This window comes from Stigmatopora nigra, chromosome 11 (assembly GCF_051989575.1).
Source record: "Stigmatopora nigra isolate UIUO_SnigA chromosome 11, RoL_Snig_1.1, whole genome shotgun sequence".
NCBI lineage: Eukaryota > Metazoa > Chordata > Actinopteri > Syngnathiformes > Syngnathidae > Stigmatopora > Stigmatopora nigra.
The window spans coordinates 8,994,701-9,019,073 of record NC_135518.1 but is presented as its reverse complement, the minus strand read 5'-3'; the positions used below and the strand labels follow the sequence as shown (position 1 = coordinate 9,019,073).

The 24,373-nt window shown below is 42.7% G+C and overlaps 3 protein-coding genes across 6 annotated transcripts; 1 reads left to right on the top strand and 2 right to left on the bottom strand.

The window, feature by feature from the left end:
• Nucleotides 1–653: 653 nt before the first annotated feature.
• On the bottom strand, nucleotides 654–3,189 carry dlx2a (distal-less homeobox 2a). Its single transcript, XM_077727649.1, has 3 exons — nucleotides 2,401–3,189; nucleotides 1,592–1,776; nucleotides 654–1,500 (listed from the first exon to the last, which is right to left on the bottom strand). The coding sequence occupies exons 1-3, from the start codon at nucleotides 2,696–2,698 to the stop codon at nucleotides 1,123–1,125; spliced, it is 861 nt and encodes a 286-aa protein (XP_077583775.1). The 5' UTR covers nucleotides 2,699–3,189; the 3' UTR covers nucleotides 654–1,122.
• itga6a (integrin, alpha 6a) lies at nucleotides 1,541–21,663 on the top strand. 3 transcript variants are annotated; one of them, XM_077727640.1, is made up of 26 exons: nucleotides 6,138–6,734; nucleotides 9,772–9,896; nucleotides 10,136–10,215; nucleotides 10,699–10,960; nucleotides 11,043–11,174; nucleotides 11,633–11,846; nucleotides 11,915–12,108; nucleotides 12,173–12,267; nucleotides 16,267–16,394; nucleotides 16,507–16,596; nucleotides 16,670–16,731; nucleotides 16,812–16,981; nucleotides 17,109–17,252; nucleotides 17,642–17,757; nucleotides 17,843–18,005; nucleotides 18,118–18,204; nucleotides 18,482–18,561; nucleotides 18,635–18,709; nucleotides 18,781–18,883; nucleotides 18,995–19,165; nucleotides 19,331–19,420; nucleotides 19,499–19,606; nucleotides 19,742–19,840; nucleotides 19,927–20,052; nucleotides 20,190–20,319; nucleotides 20,845–20,992. In XM_077727640.1, exons 1-25 carry the CDS (start codon nucleotides 6,580–6,582, stop codon nucleotides 20,298–20,300), a joined length of 3,180 nt encoding a protein of 1,059 aa, XP_077583766.1. In that variant the 5' UTR covers nucleotides 6,138–6,579; the 3' UTR covers nucleotides 20,301–20,319; nucleotides 20,845–20,992. The 3 variants fall into 3 exon arrangements, with proteins under 3 accessions (XP_077583767.1, XP_077583766.1, XP_077583765.1); XM_077727641.1 differs by lacking the exons at nucleotides 6,138–6,734; nucleotides 20,190–20,319 and adding an exon at nucleotides 1,541–1,802 and having other exon boundaries at nucleotides 20,845–21,663; XM_077727639.1 differs by lacking the exon at nucleotides 20,190–20,319 and having other exon boundaries at nucleotides 20,845–21,663.
• LOC144203984 (uncharacterized) lies at nucleotides 21,201–24,372 on the bottom strand. 2 transcript variants are annotated; one of them, XM_077727646.1, is made up of 3 exons: nucleotides 23,725–24,372; nucleotides 22,421–23,652; nucleotides 21,201–22,333 (listed from the first exon to the last, which is right to left on the bottom strand). In XM_077727646.1, the coding sequence occupies exons 1-3, from the start codon at nucleotides 24,035–24,037 to the stop codon at nucleotides 22,175–22,177; spliced, it is 1,704 nt and encodes a 567-aa protein (XP_077583772.1). In that variant the 5' UTR covers nucleotides 24,038–24,372; the 3' UTR covers nucleotides 21,201–22,174. The 2 variants fall into 2 exon arrangements, with proteins under 2 accessions (XP_077583772.1, XP_077583771.1); XM_077727645.1 differs by having other exon boundaries at nucleotides 22,421–24,371.
• Nucleotide 24,373: the final 1 nt, after the last annotated feature.

Genomic DNA, 24,373 nt, shown 5'->3' with positions numbered 1-24,373 from the left:
AAAATACTATAACGTGACACTTGTCTTAATGTTAACCCATAAAATAACATTGCATATTTTGACTCCTATAAAATAGACTCTAAATTATAAACGATTCTTTGCTCCAAAATCCCAATTGCTATATTAAATCTTATGTTTTGGTGAAGCAAAGTCCACCATAGGCTTCCTTTTAAATTATATTAATTTTCTTTCTAGATGGGTTTTGTGCTATGAACAACCCGTCAAATAATTGCAGTTACTGTTATTGGCTTGTGTTTTCAAAAATATGAATCAAATCTACTCCAGTTAACACCAGGAATTTTTTAACTATCGATTTTCATAATCATAGATTGATTATTTAAAAAAACAATAAGCACCAATAAAAAAAGTATTATAGTATATCAACAGCTTGTAGGAAAAAAAGTAAAGTGGACAATAAGAAGGTACATTTTACCATTTTTATTCAAATAAACAATTCTCTGAGCACTATAAATATGAAAAATAAATAAGACAAAAGCACAGTTTAAGATTGAAATAAATGAATCAGATGTTGGACAAACAGTAGCTCAAGGTTGTTGTTGTTTTGTCATGAGCTTTCAAAAATGTCATATTTACAGAAATGAAAATATTTCTATCATAATATAATAAGAAGAGGCCACTACAAAAATCAACTTCTTTCATTTTGCTATTTATTCAAAAGAACTTTTATTTGTATTGACCGACAGCATTACGTCAAAATACAAATATCGTCTTTTAAGCAATTACATTTTCAAAATACCAGCAAAGGTCCAGTGTTTTTTTGTTTTTGTTTTTGTCTCTTTTTTTCTAGATCTGTTTAGGACACAACATAACTATATGAGGTCAAGTATAAAAAGGCACAATACAATTTACCTGTGCTACATCACTGACGGGTGAAGTTCGAATTTGGCAAAAAGAGAAAATCATTTAAAAAATCAAATAAAATTAAAAAAGGGAGGAGATCCAGTATAATAGTGGTTCATTCAATTACTCATTCATGCATCCCTGGCAAAAAAATAAATAGGCGTGAAAATATGGGTCAAACGTCCAGTTGTAATTTTACTCCGCGCGTGAAAGTAGGACCCGTTTAGAAAAATGAACGTCGTCATCATCATCTAATTTTCTTCAGAATATCGTTCCGGCAGTGATTGCCGAGTTGTGGTGGAGCAAAGCGGGTTGCAGGTGGCTCACGGAGTTCGTGTTGGAATACCATGAGTAGTTGGTCAAAAAAGAAGAGGACGAAGATGAGGACGAGGAGGAGGACGAAGAGGAGGACGAGGCTGAGGAGGCGGCGGAGGAAGACGGCGCGATGCCGAGGCCGGTGCTATTAGGCGGACTTCCGCAGTGCGGAGGTAACGCTGGTTGTGCGACAAAGTCCCAGGCGCTCGGCGGGGACGCGCACGGGGGAGACTCGCTGTTAGCCACGTGCTGCTCTGGAGGAATCTCGCCGTTTTTCCACAGCTTTTTGAACTTGGATCGCCGATTCTGGAACCAGATTTTCACCTGCAAAGAGAGGACAAGACAGTATGTTGACATGTTGTTGTTGGTGATCGTGGAGGTCGTGCACGGGAGAGCGTCTTGGATTGTCGCCCACCTGCGTCTGAGTCAGGCCCAGGGAAGCGGCCAGCTCGGCCCGCTCAGGAAGAGCCAGGTATTGGGTCTTCTGGAACCGTCTCTGGAGCGCTGCCAGTTGGAAACTGGAATAAATGGTTCGAGGTTTCCGGACTTTCTTGGGTTTGCCGTTCACCATCCGGATTTCTGGCTCGCTCTCTTCTTTCTCTGCGTGGATCAACAACATTGGTGGGGTGAGTATGATTTTGGGGAAGGTTCTTCCTATTTGGGAAGAATTGGAACCTTATATATTTGATTTAACCCAGAATTGTGGAATCTATTCCAGCCTATATTTGTTTGCAGAATTTGACATATGTCCCATGTATTTTGTGAAATTTATAGCATTTTTTGTTTTTACTAGTTATTGTTTTCCCTGGGAAATTAGGACATACTACTAATAATTAAGGGAAATGATTTTTAACATGGCATTTTTGTCTTATGTATCAGTGTTTACTATGCAAGTTAGAATTAGACATAATGTGAAATGTTTCTGCCATGGATTTATAGAATTTTTCTATGGGAAATAATGATATACTAATAATAGTAATGTAAATGTAACCCTATGATTTTATGCAAATGTTTTGAAATAGGCAAACATGAATATAAAATAGAAAAGCATTGTTATATTTTCATCTGCACATGCATCACATATTCATGTTTACATTCAAACCCAATTGGAAAACCTCATTTTCTACACATCAGTCTTATTTTTTTGCTGTTATTCTGCATTCCTATTGCAAAACTTTTTTACACTCAACAATACACCTAAAAGAACAAGCTTGATTTGCATACCGATTTCCGCTGGAGCAGGCGAAGAATTGCCTCCGTAATTGCCGTAAGCGCCGTAAGACGAGTCGAAGGCAGCCATGTCATAAGACTTGGAGTTGTAAGGCCCGCTGCCGTGATACTGATAAGAAGCCAGGGGTCCGAAGGGGGAGCCGTGCTGTGGGCTGTGGTAGTAGCTGCTGTCCGTGGCTGTGGACACCGGCAAGGTGGGAGACTCCTGCGACTTGTGCAAACTGTGGTAGTTGCCCGAGCTCATCTGGTTGGAGTGCATGTCAGTGCCGAGGTTGTCGAAAACTCCCGTCATCTCCGAATGAGCAGAAGCGCTTCCACAATTGGATTATGGCCTTTTTTGCAAAAGCATCCCAAATGCCCTGTCCAAATGTCTGTCTATTTGTCTCCTTTCCACTGTGATGGTCTGCCTTGCCTTGCCTTGCCTTGTCTAGCCCACCCGCACACTCAACCGGCCAGGAGGAGGGCGCTTATGAGAGAGAGGCTGTGAGACAGGCGACCAATGGTCGAAGAGAATCAACAGGCTTCCTCCCAACACTTTCAGGGTGGGGGCTCGGCAGCCGCCACAATGATGTCTGATAACAGAGACCACCGTTCACTGGTGTGGACGGTGATGGACGTCCAATCTGTTGGAACTGGGAACAGCTGAAAGATTAGGCCAGCGGAGAGACTTCTCAATTCAAATGGATTGGACGTATGTCGCTGTCAATGGCCCTTATTATCTAGTTCAAATGAGTTTGACGCCCATTACTGTTAATGTGGCCCAAGATTTCTAATGACAAAATGGCCCTGATTTAGGGGAAAAAACAATATCAGAGCACCCCCCCACCCCCCCCCCCCCCAAAAAAAAAGAAGATAAAAAGCTTTCCTCTGTTTAACAACATTGTTCAAACTACAGTCAACTGTGCCCCATTGCCAAGTTTTATTGGTCTGCAGCAAATGATGAAAATATCATTGATTAGGGCTGCACACAAAGCTTGAATTGATGATTGAGTCAACACTTCAAACTCATTTTTGCCACCAGCTGACCAGCAATTTCCCACTTTTTAGGAATCTTTTCTTTTCATTTAAGCAGAAATTTGTACTTGTACAAAGAAAAAATACCCTTAACATATATTACAAGCATTATTTTATTAGAGAACAATACTGGAATACAGAGTTTTTTAATGTATTTATTTAAGCACAATGTACTAAAACTTGAATTTCGGATGATTGAACTCAACTACCTTAGAACCAAACCTCATCAAAGTTAACAGCAGCAATACAGTGGTTCTCTCTCCCGGTAGAAACCAGTATTGCATATCTTTAATCCCACATCAAAATCGCAGTTCTTTTTGTTGCCACAAGACGGCGACAAAGCTCTTATTTGAGTACCTTGACCTCACTTTCAGGACCAGTTTTTCCCCATTCAAGTAAAAAAACAAACTCCAATATGACGTTTTTATTCCAGGTCAATATTTAATAGTTATTCAATCAAACGAGCTTAGAGACTTAGTTATGGTTGCTAAAATAAATGGAACCAAAAATAAAAAGAAAATGCTTCCAACTATGACCTAGTTGTTCTCTTATATAGTAATTTCTAGTCTCTTTTGTGAAAGATTTCATTCCATGAAAGAAAAAGAACATAGAAAACAATTTATCCATTGATTCTCAAAATTTCATCTATTTGGAGGAATCGTTTTGAAATTCAAGCACCATTTTTTTGTCACACAATAGGCCTTACGCTGGATGTTAAAAGAAGAGAGCTGTTTTGTTGCTCAGTATAACAAAAGACATTAGAAATGGTGCATCCTCGTTTCCACATCCTGCTGAGAAATGATGCATTCATCTGATCCATCACCATGGTAACAAACCCCTTTGCTTGTACTACGACTCTCTGAGTACTCGTACTGTTGCCCGACTTGAAAGACAGTAGCTCACTAATTCGCCCATTGTTCCTCATCCGACTCACTCAGCAAAAATTGCTTCTTAACTTGCGGGCTTTCTTGTAAACATGGACCCAATCCGGTCCTGTGTTCCTTGACCTCTTTGTTTGAGGGTCGACCGTTGACGTTCTGCAGCTTTCCGCACTCGGGTTTTGTCGGACAACGTCCACCGGGATAATCCCCTTCAGCATGTGTTTCCTAACGACCAATTGCCCGAGTATTTTTAGCAAGAAACAGGCTGAATGACCACAACAATTAAAAGGAAGTTGAAGTTTTCTGTCAAAGTAGCAGAAAACGAGAAGCTACGACCTGGATTTCATCAAGAACTTTTCCATGATGATCACTGGAGAAAGTTCTGTGAAATCACTCTTACCCCCCCCCCCCCCCCCCCAAAAAAAAGAAGCCGCTTCACTTTATTAGGACAACAAAGGAATCCCCCAGAATTCCCTTGTATCATCATGAGAAAGAATTTGGCGATGTCCCCCGGCCCCCATTGTCGAGCCGGTGGCACGGCACATCCCCCTTCCTCTCGGCCGGCCTTTGTGTGTGTGTGTGTGTGTGTGTGTGTGTGTGGGGGGGGGGGGGGGGGGGGGGGGTTGGGGGGGGGCAGCACATTTTGTGCGGTCGGCCTCCCGACAAAGGAGGACGCTGCTGTCACAACAGGAGCGGGATCAGCTGTGAGCGACTGGTCATTTCACGCCACGCTTCACATGCCCACTCGACCACGCAAGACCAGGCCAAATAGAAAATTCAAAAACTGTCTTTCCAATATGGCGGCCAGTTTTGGTTTTTCTGATTACAAAAGCAAGCAGCTAATTGGAGAAGCAAACTTTTGTCGCCCGCGGACGGGGATTTGATCCGGTGTCTGTCCACTCTTACCGACACAAAAGAACCCGAGTCCTGTTTCGCCTATTGCCTCGGGACAAAGCGGACTTGAAAGTGCGCTTTCGTGTGATGTTTTGAACTCAGGTGAAGACACTTAAACGCTCTTTGGTCACAATGAAAAAAACTACAAAACGACTTGATGCTCACCCACACAATCTGGAGTCTCAAAATGCTTGTTTTTGCAAAGGCAGTTTCATGTGCGCTAAACATTGGACCCTAAATATTTCAAAAATGTGAAGCAAAGTAACAGCAAATACTCCTTTAGTGAGCATTCGTTGTTGAGCGCTCAGTTCAACTTGGGTTGTATTTCTTATTTCTATTGCCATGACATCCAACCGTAATCATTCATTGCAAGTAGGAGCGCAATCAGATCATGAAATCTTTGAAGAGGCCTGTGATGTGTTCAAGTGTGACGCATCGATGAGCAAACGAGACAAAACAATACATGACATTCAAATATTCCACATTAGAAGCCTGCGAGTCATTTGCCGCAATTAGGGCTGCAACTGACACACACACACAAACACACACACACACACACACATGCATATTGACAAAAGCCACTTTGTTTAAAGAGGCATCCGTAGTTAAGTAGTAAATATCTGCAAAAGTCGTCTTAAGTTCAACTCTTAAAAACTGGATGTGACTTTTTAATAACTTATTAATCAGCATAGCAGGTGTTATTGGTGAGGTTGCGCATTCATAATTTATGACTTTTTCCTCTGATGATTATGATATCAATAATGCAACAAATAAAAGCTTTACGATCTATATATGGTCTTTGTTGCTCTTTAACAAGAAACAAAGCCTTATTATACCTGGTCTTTTTAAATAAAAAGAAAAATAAGTGGTCATTTTTTAACAAATAAAAGGCATCCTGTATATGTGCATTTTTTGATCAAGTAAAAGCCTTACTAAACATGGTCTACTTATATATAGCCTTACCATGGTCATTTTATTAAATAAATAAAAGCCTTCAATATATGATATATTATATTGAAAATGTAAAATGTATTTATTTAGAAAAAACAGCATTACTACACAGGGTCTTTTTTAAAGAACAAAAGCCTTTCTATATATGGGCTCAAGACCACCAGAAATAGTCAAAACTGCTTAAATTGATTTCCAAATGCGACTGCACTTGAACATTTAAAAATCAATTCATTCAGCTGTTAATTGCAAGGAGATTGGAACATGTGCCATCACCCCTTCCAATCTCCGTGTAGTTGTTCCCAAAGTAAGCAAAAGGGGCGTTTTGGTTGAATCTCCCCCCTCCCCGAGGGGACTTAACCAGCGGCAGTTGAGTAGAGCAGACTGCACTGGTTGTGGTGGTGCAAACTTTGTCCCCGCAAAAAAAGCCACTGGGATGCTCTGTGCGGCACTTTTCTACTTTTTCAACGTGCCTTCCTTGCTGGCTTTCAACTTGGACACCAACAATGTGATCAGGAAAGACGGGGAACCGGGCAGCCTGTTTGGATTCTCCCTTGCCATGCACCGCCAGCTCAATCCGGACAAACCCATGTAAGTCTGCAAAAATAGTTACTGCAATATAACCTGGAGGGGGGAAAAAAACTAAAAATAAATGCTACTATGTTATGTTTTTTTTATTTTTCTATTAAACACAACTCAATTGCATGCCAAGTAGAAAACAATGGTGAGTGACAAGTGTCATGCAAATTTGCTGTAAAGACCAGTTCTTCACTATTGTGCCATGTGGACAACTCATTTGCTGCCATTGACGTTGCTAGATGTCCAAAGGATTGCTGTTAGACCTCCAGGTGAAAATGGATTGGACGTCTAGTGACGTAATCGGTACTAAAAGATTAACATTTACAGTCTTCCATGCAAGTTAAAATAAATTGGACCTCTATGTTTGTCAACTGCATGCAGGGAGTTAATGGAGTTAAGAGTTAAATATTTTTATCAACAATGTCTGTAAAAATATTCCTCTTTTTTTGAAACGCTTATCCTCACAAGGGGTGCTGGAGCCTATCCCAGCTAACTTTGAGTACAAGACAGAAGGGCACCCTTAATTGTTGGCTAGCCAATTGCAATGCACAAGGAGACAAAAGGACAACCAATCATAGATAGACACAAGATAGACACCTGATTTTAGGGACCTCTCCTCCTCATCTCCCTCCAGCAGAACCTGAAGGGTTCCTGGCTGCCATCGTCCCGTTCAAACGAATAAGTGCCGGCAAGTCCGAGCCTGTTTATAATGACCCGCGCTCAGATTACAACTGTTGGAATTTTATCTCTGCTGCTGCTGCTGCTGCTGCTGTTTTGACTGCGATGTGCAAGAGGAGCTCATCTGTGAAAGTGACCAGAGTTCTTGTTAAACAGGGAAAAGTGACAGACACGTGAACCCGGAAGCCAAAGCTGTAGAGTTAATAACACGTTCCCACCCTAAATAGTTGACTTGAGATGACTCCGAGGGTTGAACTTCCCTTTGTTGTGGCTTCCACCATGTCAGCGAGGGGCTTCGCAGTTGGAAACGGTCAGCTGTTCATTAGCTGGGTCAACGCTCCATCAGCTTCCGCTTCAATCGTCGGCATAATTAGCCTTCGGGTCACATGAGCGGTGCTGAGATCAGATCATGGCAAAGATTTCAAAAAGAAAATGCACTCTTAACTCTTTGGCTGCCATGGAACAAATAATGGATGTGGAGCAATTTTGATGATGTTTTGTTCAAAAAATATCGTCTGTTTCATCAACAAATTGATATACATGCCAAAACTGATTGTATTTTCTATTGCTTCAGGTAAACTGGAGCTGATTGTCAAAAATATATTCATAATTCGATTTAAAGCAAAATTATGAACACACGAGTCCAGAATATCACATCATTTTGCCCAAAAATCTACAACGTATAATATCATCCTAAAATAAATCTAATTGTCGCTGAAAATTATATAACAGCCCAAAAATAATCAATGTATCTTACTATCCTAAAAAAAATGCCATCCCTCAAAAAGTCCCTTCCCCCTTCTGAACCACCCCATAAACATTTTTCTAGATCCGCCCCTGGTCTCTTACTCCACAGTCAATCAGGTGTGTTTGTATACATCATTGTTATGTGAATCAGTGAGAGTGGTTTTACGTGCACAGCTGTTGCACCACTGCGGCGAGTTAACAAAGAGCAGCGGAAGCATTGTTTGCAGCCCCTGCGTTCTTTTCTCACTTACTCTGCAGTGACGGACAGAAAGATGGACGGACAGAAAAGACATGATGAGACTGGAGTGATGTGCACGCAGTCCATTCATTGGGGAGAGCGACCGGTCAAGCAGATGGCCGCGTTGCATCCAAATGTCAATATTACCCCTCAGTCACTTGCTAAATTCTACAACTTTTCCCAGGAGCTCTCCTGTAGGGTTCCTTTACAATTCTAACACTTGCATGCTTTTTTTTACATCTTGTATCCGCTATCGAGTAGGCTTGTTAGAACCCCGTCAGTTGTAATTCTAGCTCTGTCATCGTGATAACCGTAAAGGCTTCACTTTGTGAAAAGTTTGTATTTGCATGCCACCGGTCTTTTGTTTGAATGCGGCCTTTGCAATTTGCTCTCGGGTCTTTCAGTGTAGACCTCCCCGGGAGGCGCATCCTTGTTGGGGAAATTAAGAGCCACGGGCTCCGGTCCTGAAGATCAATAGAAAGAAAGTGCATCTAAAGAATAAAAAAAGCTAGATGGGATTTCCTTTTTGTTCCAAAAGGAAATTCCTGCAGTGTGTGCATTTTTCTAGACTTTTTATTGAGAACCATTTGTCAAAATGTAGCCTACAAGGTTCCTTATGTGTATAAGAACTTGTGCTAAAGTGAACGATAAAATGAAATGTGTTCAAAGTTGCAGGTTTCCTTATCTGAAGGTTGATAAAAGTTTGTTTTTAAGTTTTCATAGACAAAACAATTACTCTGTTATCAAACCTTATTTTTGCTTGAGTCAGACTACAACATACTGAGGTCAACCTTGCAATCCCATAGTCGGATGCCATCTACTTATACATCCATGTTGTGAACAATAATGAAAAAAAACCTGAGTAACTGAGTTTCAAAGCATGAGGAGGGAAATGTGGAGAAAATAATATGCCCCCAAATTTAACCTCAATTCAATTGGATTAGAATGCAAATGATAATGCTGTGCAGAATAACCCTAATCCCCCTTTGACAAAAAGCTTCGACCAGTTCTACTAAAGTTTTGCCACGACTTAGCCTTATATTTTATACCATTTAAGAACCAGTTATTGGAACATAAGTAAGTACTACATTCCCCTTTATCAACTGGATAAATGTATGTGTAATACATTATGTGATAATTCCTTCTGGATACTTTTTACTGGTTAGACCATGGATCATTCTTGCACCAATGGCTTCCCTGAGGCGCTCTGCGAATAGCCCGCATTCTCCACAAGAAGCGTTGGCCCAAGAACAAAAGACAGCAGAACTGTTTTGTTATTGAGCAAGATTGAAATCTGACAATGTACTGATAAGGGTCCCATTTGCCCCGTCATGTTCACCTGATGGCTGCGAACAAGGCGTGATTCATTCATATTTCTTTTCTCAGGTTGTTAATTGGTGCCCCCCGAGCCAAAGCTTTGGGAAAACAGAACGCCAACATCACCGGAGGACTTTACAAATGCGACATCAGCTACTCTCCCGACTGTGAGCGCATTTTATTTGACAGTGAAGGTAAGAATTTGCCTTAAGCCCGTTCATCCGTTCAACCGTAAGTCCATGCGGGATAGGACAAAAGGCCGTCTGTATCCACGTCAAGTTGGCTGTGAATTACAAGGAGAGTTGGAATTTGGCTCAGAGCTAAAAAATCTGATTCTAGCTTGTTTTTCTTTGTTTTTTTGTCATACATTGGAGTTTCTATTGCCTATCTACGCTCATGCCGTTGCTTTGTCTCTCTGCCTTAATGTTGAAAGAGGATATCCGAGTTGAGAACAAGGAGAACCAGTGGATGGGGGTGACGGTGCACAGTCAAGGACCCGGGGGAAAGATTGTGGTGAGTATTTAAAAAAAGTTTGGCTATTTCTCTGCACCTTTTCCTTATTAGGGTTCTAATTTGACACAACGGGACCAATTTGAGATTCAAACCCCAAATTGTAATGATTGTCAAAAACCCTATTGGTAAACATAGTAACATAAGTACTTTGTTATCAAGTTTTCTGAATACATTTAGATGTACTAAAACATCCTTACAGTTACCCAAATTGGTTTAAATATACTGAACTACTTACTGAATATTTTCTAATTACTCCTGTATATACTCAAACAGGATCTAAAAATAGCCTAAATATTTACTAGAGTACTTCAGGTTTGCGATACTACATTCCTATAAGTCATCAAGTACCCCTTTTGATCCAGGGGTGGAAATTATGGGGGTGCTGGGGGTGTTTTGTACACAAACATAAACCTGAAGTATTCTTATCAAACACAATAAATTTGAGATTTCCTTGCTTAATACGAGCATTTTTTGTGTCCTCAGACTTGCGCTCACCGCTACCAGAGGCGCTTGTTCGTGAACACCCCGCAAGAGGCCCGCGACATCACGGGCCGCTGCTACGTCCTGAGCCAAGACCTAAGCATCGACGAGGCGTCCGACGAGGACGGCGGCAACTGGAACTTCTGCGACGGCAGGGTCAGAGGTCACGAGATGTTCGGCTCTTGTCAGCAGGGCGTGGCCGCCGCTTTCACCAAGGACTACCATTACCTGGTGTTTGGAGCGCCGGGAGCGTACAACTGGAAAGGTCTTCAAACGCGTTCGGCCACCCATCTTCCCCACCGCGGTGCTCCACTGATGCGTTTTATTGATCTTTTTCCCCTCTAAAGGCATCGTGCGGGTGGAGCAGAAAAACAACACTCTGCTGGAGATGGGCGTGTATGACGATGGCCCGTACGAAGTTGGGGATGAGCATGTATATAACGCAGATCTCGTACCCGTGCCGGCCAACAGCTACCTCGGTGAGCTGCAAAAATCAATATTCTGATATTATACTGCGTTGTTTTAAGCTGTTTTTATTGGCCCACAAAAAAATCTAAATGTCAAATAGTTCAAAATAAGAAGCTGAAATTGAAGCAACTTCATTATTTTGTGCTTCTCAGCACTTGTTACTAAAATCGGTGCCCCGTCATTATTTCTAATCAATGTAGGGATGGAAGATATTTTTTAACATGAATAAACTAAAATAATAAATAATCAAAGGAGATTTTGGATGTGATTTTCTTGATCTTTTATTGGTCAATGAACTATTTGTTCTGCAAAATTCTGTTAGTGGTGTAAATACATATACATATTTCGATTGTTGCCAGGCGCCAAGTTAAATTTTTTGGGCGTTTATTGCTGTCAATGGCAGCTAGTGAGTCAATACAAAAAAATATCTATTTAGAATTTTTTTTTACCCAATTCTTTCTTTGTTCAGGATTCTCTCTGGACTCGGGTCACAGCATCACCAGGAAGCGTGGTCTCACCGTGGTGGCTGGAGCCCCGAGAGCCAATCACAGTGGAGCTGTCCTGCTGCTGAGGAAAGACAACGAAGGCTCGGCCCGACTCGTAGTGGAGCACACTCTGTACGGCCCCGGCTTGGCGTCCTCTTTCGGATACGACGTGGCCGTAGTCGACCTGAACGGCGACGGGTTGGTCACATTTTCACCTCACGTCAAAAATGTGGAAAAAAACCCGACCTTACATTTGCTTCACTCAGTTGGGAGGACATTGTTGTCGGAGCGCCTCAGTTCTACATGAAGGACCGAGACGTGGGAGGGGCCATTTATGTTTACAGCAACCAGGCCGGACGATGGCGAGGCGCCGCACCCGTTCGTCTCGATGGCAACCGAGACTCCATGTTCGGCCTGGCGGTGGACAACATCGGCGACGTCAATCGGGACTCTTACGAGGGTCAGTCCGGTCGTTCTGTTGCTTCATAACGAGAACATAGTTGCATTGAGTATTCCTCTATCAGACATTGCCGTCGGAGCACCTTACGACGACGCCGGCGCTGGAAAGGTCTACATTTATCACGGATCTGTGCAGGGAATAAAGGCTAGTTCAGTACAGGTCAGTTCCATCTTAAACATGAAACATGACCGTATGGGGTTGAATTATTGGATTTTCCAGACAAGTTGCACATTTTACCCTTTATATGGTTTGGGTAGGATTGCAACTTATACTCGGGTGCATTTTTTGATTCACATATTCACTGGAGATCTGCCTGTTACAATGAAACTGTTTGTTCTTTATCCTGGTAAATTGAAATTCCCCCAAAAATCAGTTTTATGCTGTAGTGCAGTACCACAAGTGGTAGACAGACTCCCTCTGGTGGTATATGAGTGTGCAGTACAGTTCATTTTTATCTTGCTTAAACTGCATAAAGATTAATAGAACTGTTTGTTTGAAAACACATACATGTATTACAATTCAACACAATGTGGGAGGAAACAAAAGTACCCAGGGGTAACATGCGAACTTCATACAGGTGGATGTGACCTGGGTTTGAACCTAGGACCCCATTTCTGTGAGGCCAACACACTAACCACTCATCCACGTGGGCTACCTAATCTAAGACCTGTGGCACGTATAAGCCTTTTTTAATTATAATTTTGGCCAGCCATGCCGACGTATTGTAACTTATTAGCTGACATTTGACAAAAAAATAGATATGTAATTCATTTGAAATGGGAGGACTGGCAGATAATGCTCATGTTTCAGTTTGACTAAAATGCTGTTGTGACTTATACTTTAAAAAAGAAAGTAGTTGCAATTAAAACATGAATAGAAATTATACAGGGTGTTTCAAAATTTTGATCACCCAAGAAAAACACTGCATTATGCCTTCTACACAAATTTTGCAAAGAAAGCAGCAACTACAAAACAAATTAGGATTTGGCACCAAAAATTTCAAGAAAAGGGGCTGGAATATGGCTTTCCACACTTGCTATTGTAACACTCTTCCTACGACTATGCTGGAAGGATTCACAAACCTGCTCTGCTGTCTCAAAATTATCGGCCTATGAAATGGGGTCAACATTTTGTATTTGTGGACCAAACTCAATGGAAAAGGTGCGCTAAACAGGTAAAAGTTTGCTTTGGCTGAAATTATAAGTACTACTTACATTTCAGATCTCATGTCCTAGTTGGGCTGATGGCATACAAAACTACCATGAAAATGCCTGAAGTTAAGCAGAATTGAGCCAGGTTAGAACTTGGATGGAAGCCTGCCTGTGAGCTCTTATATTACCAAGGGAAATTAGCTTAAGTATTCACTCACCCTGTGAGAAGCAATGGAATTATTAAAGTGCATTTACTAAAATCCCGGTCAGTGACCAAGATTTTTGGTGCCATGTCCTGGCTGGTAAAGTCATGTCAAGTCTTTTTTTTTTCTTCAAGTCAAACTATAGTAGCTCTGGTGGCCAAGTGGTTAGAGCATTGGCTTCTGAAATATCAGGTCCTGGGTTCAAATCCTGGCTCAGTACACCTTTATTTTATTTTTTTTTTTGTGCCCAAAACCGATGTCAAATTTTTTTTTTTTTACTAGAATTATTGGGGGCTCCGCCAGCAGAGTGGTTAGAGCATCAGCCTCTGACATCCAGGGTCGTGGGTTCGCTTCCCGGTCGCTGCCTGGAAACAAAAATCTTGGTTCTCTCCCGCCGAAGGCGGGAGAGAACCAAGTGTCTTGCCTCGGCCTTCGGTAAGGGAGGGGGGCAAAGGTGTTGCGGGTGGGACAAGACCGTCGGTCCACCCCCGCCTTCGGGTGGGCCAAGGGTGTTGTGGGTGGGCCAAGACAGTTAGGTCCCCTCCCGCCGAAGGCGGGAGGGGACCAAGTGTCTTAATGTCCCCTCCCGCCGAAGGCGGGAGGGGACCCAATAACCTTTTGCTAAAAAGTGGTATAAGTGTTTTTGTATAAGTATAAGTGTTGGTCTCATCCGCCTTTGGCGGGAGGGAGTGTCTTGGTGTCACCTCCCACCTCTGGTGGGTGGGGACCAAGTGTCTTCTGGTGGGAGGGGACCATGTGTCTCAGCCCCTCCCACCAGAGGCAGGGACACCAAGATTTATTTTCCAAGTCCTGACCGGGATTTGAACCCAAGACCCTGGGTTTCAGACACCCAGAGCCCAATGCTCTAACCACTCAGCCAGCAGAGGACATAACAATTTAACTAAAAAAAAAAAAATTGACATGGGTTTTGGGCTCAAAACACATGACATTTTTTTTTTTTTTAACTGACATTTGTGTTCTCTGCTAGCTGAGTGGTTAGAGCATTAGTCTCTGAGATCCAGGGTCCTGGGTTCAAACTCCAGTCACTACCTGAAAACAAAAATCTTGGTGTCCCACCTGCTTCTGGCAGGCATAGACCAATTGTCTTGACATAATTTTACCAACCAGGATATGATATTAGACGTTTTGAGTTGAATGTATAGTTTTAGCAAGAGTAAAATTTAATATTTTTCATGAAGTTTGACACACAAATATATATAAGTAAAGGTGAATGAGGGCTTTGTTTAACTTCCAGTTTTTTCAGGGTAGTATGCCAGAAGGCCAACCAGGACATGATATTGGATGTTTTGCATAGCACCTATAATTTGAGCAAAACCAAGCATTTAACAGTGTAGTGCAAATTTGACATTGAGTTTGGCTGACGAATTTATAAACCAATCTAAGTATTTGTGAGTGAGGGCTTTGTGTTTATTGTAGATCAAACTGCTTCTCACGAGGTTAAGTGAGCAAACATTATAGCTTCCAGCACCCAGTATTCCAAGGCAGTCTCCCATCCAAGTAGTAACCATGCACAACCTTGCTTCAACTCCAGAGTTTTTTCTGGCTAGTATGCCAGATGGCCAACCAGGACATGATATTGGATGTTTTGCATAGCACCTATAATTTGAGCAAAACCAAGCATTGACCAGTGTAGTGCACATTTGACATTGAGTTTGATCCAAACTACATATCCTACTCTAAGTAAGTGTACATGAGGGCTTTGTGTATATTGTGAATCAAACTGCTTCTCACAAGAATAAGTGAGCAAACATTAGAGCTTCCAGCAGCCAGTATTCCAAGGCAGTTTCCCATCCAAGTAGTAACCATGCACAACCTTGCTTAACCTCCAGAGTTTTTTCAGGGTATTATGTCAGAAGGTCAACCAGGACATGATATTGGATGTTTTGCATTGCACCTATAATTTGAGCAAAACCAAGCATTGAGCAGTGTAGTGCACATTTGACATGGAGTTTGGCCGACGTATCTACAAACCAATCTAAGTGTGAGTGAGGGCTTTGTGAATATTGTGCATCAAACTGCTTCTCACAAGGTTAGTGAGCAAACAGAAGAGCTACCAGCACCCACTATTCCAAGGCAGTCAGTCTCCCGTCCAAGTAGTAACCATGCTTGTGCAACCTTGCTTAACCTCCAGAGTTTTTGTCACGGTAGTATGCCAGAAGGCCAACCAGGAAATAATATTGGATGTTTTGCATAGCACCTATAATTTGAGCAAAAACAAGCATTGACCAGTGTAGTGCACATTTGACATTGAATTTGGCCGACGTATCTGCATGAGTCAATGTAAGTAAGGGTGAGTTCGGGTTTTGTGGCTGTGTCTATAGGCACACATGGGCTGTCACCCACCCAAGTGGCATGGACACATCACTCCAAAAAAGCACTTGCTGCATTGCTTTTGGAAAGGTGTTCGAATAGCAAGTGTGAATTGGCACATTTCAACCATTTTCTTGAAAATTGTTGTCCCGAGTGCAAATTTGTTTTGTATGCAAAATTTGTGAAGGCATGCTGCACTGTCTTGGGTGACTGAGTGCTGTTAACATGCAAAATGCATATTCGTTTGAAGTGAACAGCATTTCTTAACCTGAAAAGATAGAAATGCCAAACATTACACACTAAAACTTGAAACCTTTCTACACAAACTGTGAAACATTGAGGTCATGCTAACAAAAATTGTCAAAATTATTAGCCTATGAAATGGGGTCAAACATTTTGGAAGACCCTGCCATTATGTATGTAGAAAATTGATTTTTTAAGTGTTTTTTTTTGTATCATCTATTTTATTCCAGATCATTTCTGGGAAAGATTACAACATGCGACTATTTGGCTATTCTCTGGCAGGCAACATGGACCTGGACAGCAACTCCTATCCTGACCTTGCTGTGGGCTCTCTATCAGACTCTGCACTCATTTACAGGTTTTCATAATCATACACATTCCATGATATTTACAAAAACATTTGCCTTTGGATTGGGAGTTCCATTTCTTTCACCATCACATCATCAATTTCACTTCACTATCTTTTTCAGAGCACGACCAGTTATTAATCTCCACAGAAATGTCCAACTTTCCCCCCGTGAAATTGATCTGACAATTAAAAACTGTGGCAACAACATTTGGTAAATATTCCTTCACTATTTCTTCATTTAAAAAATATATATAATTCAGAAGGAATCTATTCTGTGCCTTTAGCTTCACGGTGGACGCTTGCTTCAACTACAGAGCAAACACGGCATCTTATAACCCAAGAATAAGTAAGCGAGTCGGCTTTAATTTTGACAAGCTTTTCAGAAAGGCTTCCTCCGTCTCACACATTATTTCACATTCTCAAAAGCTATTGGCTATTCCGTGGAAGCGGACGGAGATCGCAGGAAACAAGGCTTACTCTCCAGAGTTGTATTCTTAAATAAATCTAACTCGGAGACAGAACATCAGTTCAACGGCACTTTAGACCTTCGAGGACAAAAGCAGGAAACGTGCGTGAAGATAAAAGCCAAGTTAAAGGTGAGAACTAAAGAATCCATGAAGCACCATCCAACAATCAAAATCAATGTTACATAAAGTGATTTAGTAATAGTTGGGACTATTCTACACTTCATATTCCTTTTTTTTCCTTTTCTTTTTTGCACAGGACAACATTAAGGATAAGATGCGCAGCATTCCCATCGAGATGTCGGCACATGTTATTGGTATAAAGCGCCATAAGTCCAAAAGTGGCCTTCCCCAACTGTTACCCGTTTTAGACTCTTCTCAGTCCAGCCAAGAAACGTTCAAGGTGGGAATTACAAAAAAAACGTTGTTTTTGTACAAGTCATTTCAGAATTGGAGGAAATTTAGGCTTCAAATTTCTTAAAAGTTAATTTTCTGCTATTTATAACAGTTTTTGGAGACTATAGTTATCTGACTGTACTGTTAGTGTTGTTACTTTAACCAAAAAATTGCCCTCCCAAAATGTGAATTATACTCATAAGTTAAATATTTTCTATTCTACATGAGTACTCAAGTGCATTTTTAGTCTGAAAATACAAAATAATTGTCTTAGGACAAGTACATTCCCTCAGAAAATACATGTTTTAGAATTTTGCCCAAGCATTATTCAAAATGTGATGGATAGGAAGTAAAATGTACTCCAATTCTCGATTTGGCCCATTTTTGGTGCTGTAGGTCAACTTTGTCAAGGAGGGATGCGGAAGGGATCATATTTGTCGCAGTAACCTGATGATGAGCTACAAATTATTGTACAAGCAAAGCAACCAAGATATTTACTTACCTTTGCCCATGTGAGTAAAACAAAGAATTTAAGCTCCACCTGTTAATCACAATTCAGTCACAATGAATGTCAAATGCTTATTTGTGCGTCCCCAGCAAAAACAACATACCCGTGTTTCATTTGACTTACGAGAGGAAAGACTTGGCCGTGCGCCTGACCGTCAACAACATCGACGGAGACGACGCCTACGAGGCCAAACTGACGGGCTCCTTCTCCGATACGTTGTCTTACTCGGGCGTCCGCTCGCATCGTGCTGCGGTACAGTAGAATAGTGAATTAAAAGAAGAAAAAAAACACAACATACTCGATATGTTTTTTTTTCCCTGACTGCTAAATGTGACTGACCACACACTTTATAATTTCTACACAGATTGATAAGCAGATCATTTGCATCGCCGATCAAAATGGCTCGACGACTGACTGCGAACTCGGAAACCCGTTTAAGCAAGGCTCTCAGGTATCAAACCTAAATTTCTAGACATTTGCTGTTTTGGTTGCTTTTTACAGATTTTGGGGGATTCCACTGCAGTGGGCGAAAGAAAAAATGTGCAGTTGTGGAATTTAAGATAGATGTATTCTTCCCATTAAAATCTTTGACCCGCTATCTGTGTTCTATTCTAAAAAATATGGAAATTTGCCTCATCCACATCATTTCATTCATATTTTTTTTAAACTGAATTTGTAGTGTCTAGTGGTTTGTATATGTTTGAAATCCATTTTTTTCTGCCGTGTAGGTTACATTTCACATCATTCTGAGCACTGTGGCAATGACTCTAGAGACGAAGGAGGTGGATATCGACCTGCAGCTTCAAACGTAGTAACTCCAAACGTGAGCCAGGTTTTTGTTTATGTTTCTTGTATTTACGGTATTTTTTTTTCCTATTCAGAACTAGCGTACAAGATCTTCCACCGGTGAAAGTCAAAGTTAAAGTGATGATTGAGTTGCCTTTGTCAGTTTCAGGGTAAGTGTGTGTGTGATGGAATATGCCTGAGATGTGTGGATATTAAATATTGTTTATGCTCGTTTGATTAGAGAAGCCAACCCTCACCGTGTTTCTTTCGGGGGAACCGTGAAAGGAGAGAGCGCCATCAAAAGCGAAGAAGAGATCGGCAATTTGATCAATTACAACTTCAGAGTAGGGTTTTTCACTTTGTAATTGGGGGGGGGGGGGGGGGGGAGATTCTGAATGTTTAGAAGTTAAAATCGGCTTCATCTAAAACCGTTGTTTTCCATCTTCCTTCATCAGATTAACAATTTATGGGATTCTTCTGTCAAATCATCATTGCACATCCAGTGGCCCAAGTCCAACAGAAATGGCAAATGGCTTTTATACTTGGTGAAGATGAACGCTAAAGAAGGAGCACGTGATGTCATTTGCACACCAGAATCAGAGATAAACCCTCTCAAACATATTCAGGTACTCATTCACTCAAAGATAATATCAAATATCCTTTTTCTGTTATAGAATAAATGTCACTTAAGTGAACTTCAATTATTTGCATAATTTTTATTATTCTTTGGCTGGTGTGACTTATGGTCCAAAAAATACTTTTTTTTTTTTTTTTTTTTTTTTTTTTTTTAGGAGAGCTCTGCATTCAGGACAAAGCGTGATATTGCGGCCAAAAAAACAAGAGGCAAATCTTCCCCACCCTCAACCAAAAATAAGATTTTGGTGAGCGTCATGCCGCATAAATTTGATAAGTGAAGTTGATTTTTAGTGGAGATTGAACACAGTTTTTTTTGTCTTAAGGCGTGTGGCAAAGACCTACAGTGTGTGCTGCTCAAGTGCCCCCTGAATGGGCTCGATGGGACCACCGTGGAACTCAGGGCTCGTCTATGGAATGCCACCTTTTTGGAGGTTTAACATTGATTCTGCCTCTGGTTTACATTATATGGTCAAATCTTATTAGAATGATTTGAAATGATCCAAAAACTTAAGTTGACAGTGAAGAATAATTAATTTGTCAACTGAAGTCGTTTTCTATTTACGCAGGATTACACTTCTTTTTCATCATTGGATATTACCATGAAAGCTTCACTGGTGCTCCACACTCAAGCCAAAAACATGATTTTGAGAACTCCCGATACGGAAGTAAGCAATCTAATGTCGAGTGAAATATGCCATGCCAGTCTACCAGTGAATATTTCCAACTCAACTGTGTGTTTGTAATGTGGCAGGTCACGCTTACCGTGTTCCCGGAGAGTGCCGTGGCCCAACATGGTGGTGTACCCTGGTGGATCATCATGGTGGCTGTTTTGGCAGGGATCTTCATTTTGGCATTGTTGGTATGCCTGCTGTGGAAGGTGGGTGAGAGAAATGACCTTAGCCTTAAACTGGGGAGAAAAGAGGAAGAAGGCCGTATTAGGGAGGTTTTACTTTTCAACTGTTCATTCCATTTGTGATTGTGGATGGCTCACCTTCACTCCCCCCCTCCATTCAGTGCGGTTTCTTCAAGAGAGCGTCCAAAGAGCAGTGCAATGCGGCCTATCACAAGGCTGAGATCCACGTTCAGCCCTCTGACAAAGACAAACTCTCTCAGGCCGAGGCCTGAATTTTAGGCTCGGGAACAGGTTGAGAAACGAGCGAAAAACAGAAAGACTTGAGCATGTGTGGCGACTAATGAACTCACCTTAGAAGCTTTCTGCACAGAAGCAGAGCCGACCCAAGACAGATCTTTGTCCTCTGCGTAGAATCGTGTACACTGAATTCTTCATCTTTAGTGATGGCCATCAATGGCAGGAATTGAGTTAATAATTAAAAATGGATCATTTGGTTTGGACACTTTCTTTACATGGATTAAATTGAAGTATTACGGGAATAAAAATTCAGATTTTGGAGGCTTGGGTCAGCTCTGCAGATTTTATCCGACACATATCGCACACTAGATTTAGTCATGCGCGATATGTGTCACAAAATCAGGCGTGCTTTTGTTTTTAATAGCCAGCTTTACAAGTGCTTTGCCTGACATCGGCTTGGCTTTTGAAAACATGCTTCAAAATGCAGAAAGCATGCTCCAATTTCTTTACGAGTCATGGCGTATTAGAGTGAATCTCCCTTGTAATACTAAATGTTTTCTAAATGTGTTTTCCATTTAGTGTGGATTCTTCAAACGGTCCAAGCAGGAGGAAACCGTCCCTCAGTATCACGCCGTGCGGATACGAAAGGATTGTCCTCACTACGAAGACGCCAAAGTCAAGCTGGAGGCTTTTGAGAAGAAGTCGTGGATGACAACTTGGGTTGACGATGAAAGTTACTCATAATAGGGACAACCTATTATATTAGTTAGTCTTCAATTTTAAATGAAACATAATGGTCACTACTCCTGCACAATGTAATAAACAGACAAAAATAGTTGCAGTCAATTAGGATGAGCTACCAGATTCCAACATTATAGTATCATTAGATTTAAATTCAATGCCCTGGCAGAAGAAAATGGCAAATACCAGAAAGGTTAGTTTTATACACTGTAATTTTTTTTAGACATGTTTTTGTATTTTTGTACATATTTCTGCACATTGTATATTTATTTTTTGATAAATCACATATGGAGCCAAATATGTTCAGTCTATGATGTAAACCAGGCTAACATCCATTTGAAAATGAACTACTGATCTGATTAAGTGGTACAAACTTAAAACAAAAACAAGGCTATGCAAAGATGACTTAGATGAACATGTGTATATGTGTTGTATTTGAGAACGGACCCCTGTGGTATGTTTTAAATAGCAATTTAAATCAGATGACTATGTGAACAGATGTTTTTGCTTGTTTTTTTTTTCAGGTGCTATTGTCACTAAATAGATCATTTTCTTTTCTGTAAGCAAAATAATGGTGAAATTTGGCCTGAATGTGATGATTCAGCATTTTCTAACCCAGATTTTGTCAAGTGGAATAAACAATGTTTTGGAAAAAAAATCAACTTGACTGCTTTTTGTCTTACCATTTCAAAGTTAGGCAATATATCTTTCCCAATTGGCCTATGCTTTAAATAATAATGCTGACACAACTAATGTACTGCCACTGATGAAGACAGATGTCCAATTCAATTGTTGTGGGAGGGTTTGCAAAAAATGATTCAGAGCCAGCATCTCCCATTTTAAACAGACTGGATCCCAATTGCAGGTAATGGCAGCCGTATTTATACAGGCATCTGTGGAATGACAGCCAAATAAATGAGTGCATTTTGAAAATGGCGACGACTTATTTTTTTCTATTGACTATTTCCCCAAAAATATCTCAAAACATGTATAAAATATTTTGAAAGAGATGATTTCTTAAACTTTACAAACAACTTTTGGGGGGAAATTATCTATTACGAATACTAGTTGAGAAAAAAAAATATCAATCATTAGGAACCCCTTTGCTGCCAATGTAAAAAATGTATACTTCTGTCAAGAACTCCAGTGTTTTAAGGGCATCTTTGGTTCAGTCATACGTCAAACGGAATGTCTTCTCCTGCTCCTTGCGCTGGTTGTCACACAGCTTGGACACTTCCTCCACTCGTCTCTGGAGCAGCACCGAATTCTGGTCGATCCACTGGAGCGAATCCATGTGGGCGTTGAGGATCTTGCAGATCTGCTGAAGCTGGAAAAGGAAAACAATGATTAAGCGTGCAGTCGTATGGTCTATAGAAGAAAAAAAATCAAGGGAGCCCCGTGGGCCCAATCTTACCGGATCGCTGGTGTCTGCCGGGCCGCTGGACGTATTCAGGTGCTCGATGATCTCCTTCAGGTCCTGGGACATTCTCTTGAGCTGGGCGTCCACGTTCTCCGCCAGCTTGTACGTCCGCTCGCGCTCCTCGTCGGCGTTCTGCATGTAGATGGTGCCACTCTGCTCTTTGACCGACTCCTCCAGCGGGGAAAGCAGGTCCTCCAGCTCCTTTTGCTGCGAAAGGATGAAATCCAGCTCTTGGTTGAGCCTCTTCTGGTCCAGCTTCACTTTCTCCATCTCCTTGTGCAAGGATGTGATTTTCTCGCCGTTTTCCACCAGCAGACGGTCCCAAGCATTGACCTGGGTGGCCTGCTGCAGGAAATGTCTCTCTTGGTCTTCCAACTCCAGGCTCCATTTGTTGATAAGGCCCTCGAGCTGGGCGTAGGTTAGCACGGCGGGAGCGGCCGAGGTGATCGGGGCCGCCACCGCCGTCGAGGCCGTGGTAATGATGCTGGTGGTGGATGCGGGTTTCAGTCCCAGTGAGAAGCCCGCCGGAGTGGCGGTCGGAGCCGGGGCGGCGCTGGAGGTCACTGGGCCGAGGGGTTTCAGCGTGAAGGACAGAGCCCCAGGGGCGGCGGTGGTGGTAGCGGCAGGTACTGCAGCGGGTACTGCAGCTGGGGTCGGGGTGACACCAAATGCGAAACCCGAAGTAGGGGCGGCGGCCGTTGTCGTTGGCGGAGCTGAGAATAAAGATGGAGCAGCCTGCGTCACTGCGGGGGGAGCTGGGGTTGAGGAGGGTTTAATCCCCAAGGTAAAACCTCCACCCTGCGGAGCTGTGGCTGCAGGGGTGGTCATGGCCTGGGCACCCAGTGTGAGGCTTGGGGTGGGGTTCGCCCCGAAGGAGAAGCCGCCACCCGTGGCACTTGCTGTGGTTGCCGTTGGGGCGACTTGGACTTTGTTACCAAAGCTGAAGCCCCCGAATGACAGGCCTCCTGGTGCGCTAGTCATGGGTGCTTGAGCTGCCATGGGAGCTGCTGCCATGGGTGCCGCCGCCACGGGTGCCGCCGCCACGGGTGCCGCCGCCACGGGTGCCGCCGCCACGGGCGCCGCCGCCATGGGTGCCGCCACCACGGGAGCTGCAGCAGCCGGTTGGGTTGGAGCTGGAACTGGAGCCGGGGACCCAAACGAGAAGCCCGTGGAAGCAGTCATGCCAGAACCTAGGCCGAATCCCGAGGACACCACCGTCCGTCGACCTGCAGCCGGGGCGATTTGAGATCCAGAGGACACCACCATCCTCGGAGCTGCGCCGATGCCCAACGTCATACCTGCAGCCGGGGCGGCTTGAGGAGTGGAACCCAGGCTAAAAGTGGTGGTGGTGGGGGTCCCGAACGCAAGGCTCCCGCCGGAGGGGGCACTCTTCGCCGGGGTGCCGAAGCTAAAGCCGCCGGGCGGGTTACTACTGGTGCCTGTTTGCGGGGACGATCCGAAAGTGAAGCCGCCGCCACCACTGCTGCCGGGGGCTACGGCAGTCGATGCGGTCAGGCCGAAGCCAGTGGTGGGTGCCGCAGTAGCGGTGGTCTTCGCTGCACCGAAAGAAAACCCCGTGGAGGGCTGACCGAAGTTAAAGCCGCCACTCATTGTTGATTAGGGGAAGACGACGTACAAAATGATTTACGGACCTTGCTGCTGTTTGGCGGGTCGGACAATCGGAGCGCCTCCAACAGATTAAAGTTGAGTCCGATGATGCCGAAAACGCTTATTGCAATACGGAACTTGCAAAAAAAGTTGCAAGTAGACGATCATTAAACTTGAGAGCATCTAAAGTAAACTAGATGATCATCACCGTCAAAAACGCGGCATCGAAATGCGTTCCATCGTCACATAGGAGCTGGCTAACCATGCGTTTGCTAGCGGAAGCCGTTGTCTTCTTCGTTGGTTATTTGTAACGTCAAGTAGTTGTTAAGTCGCCCCGAG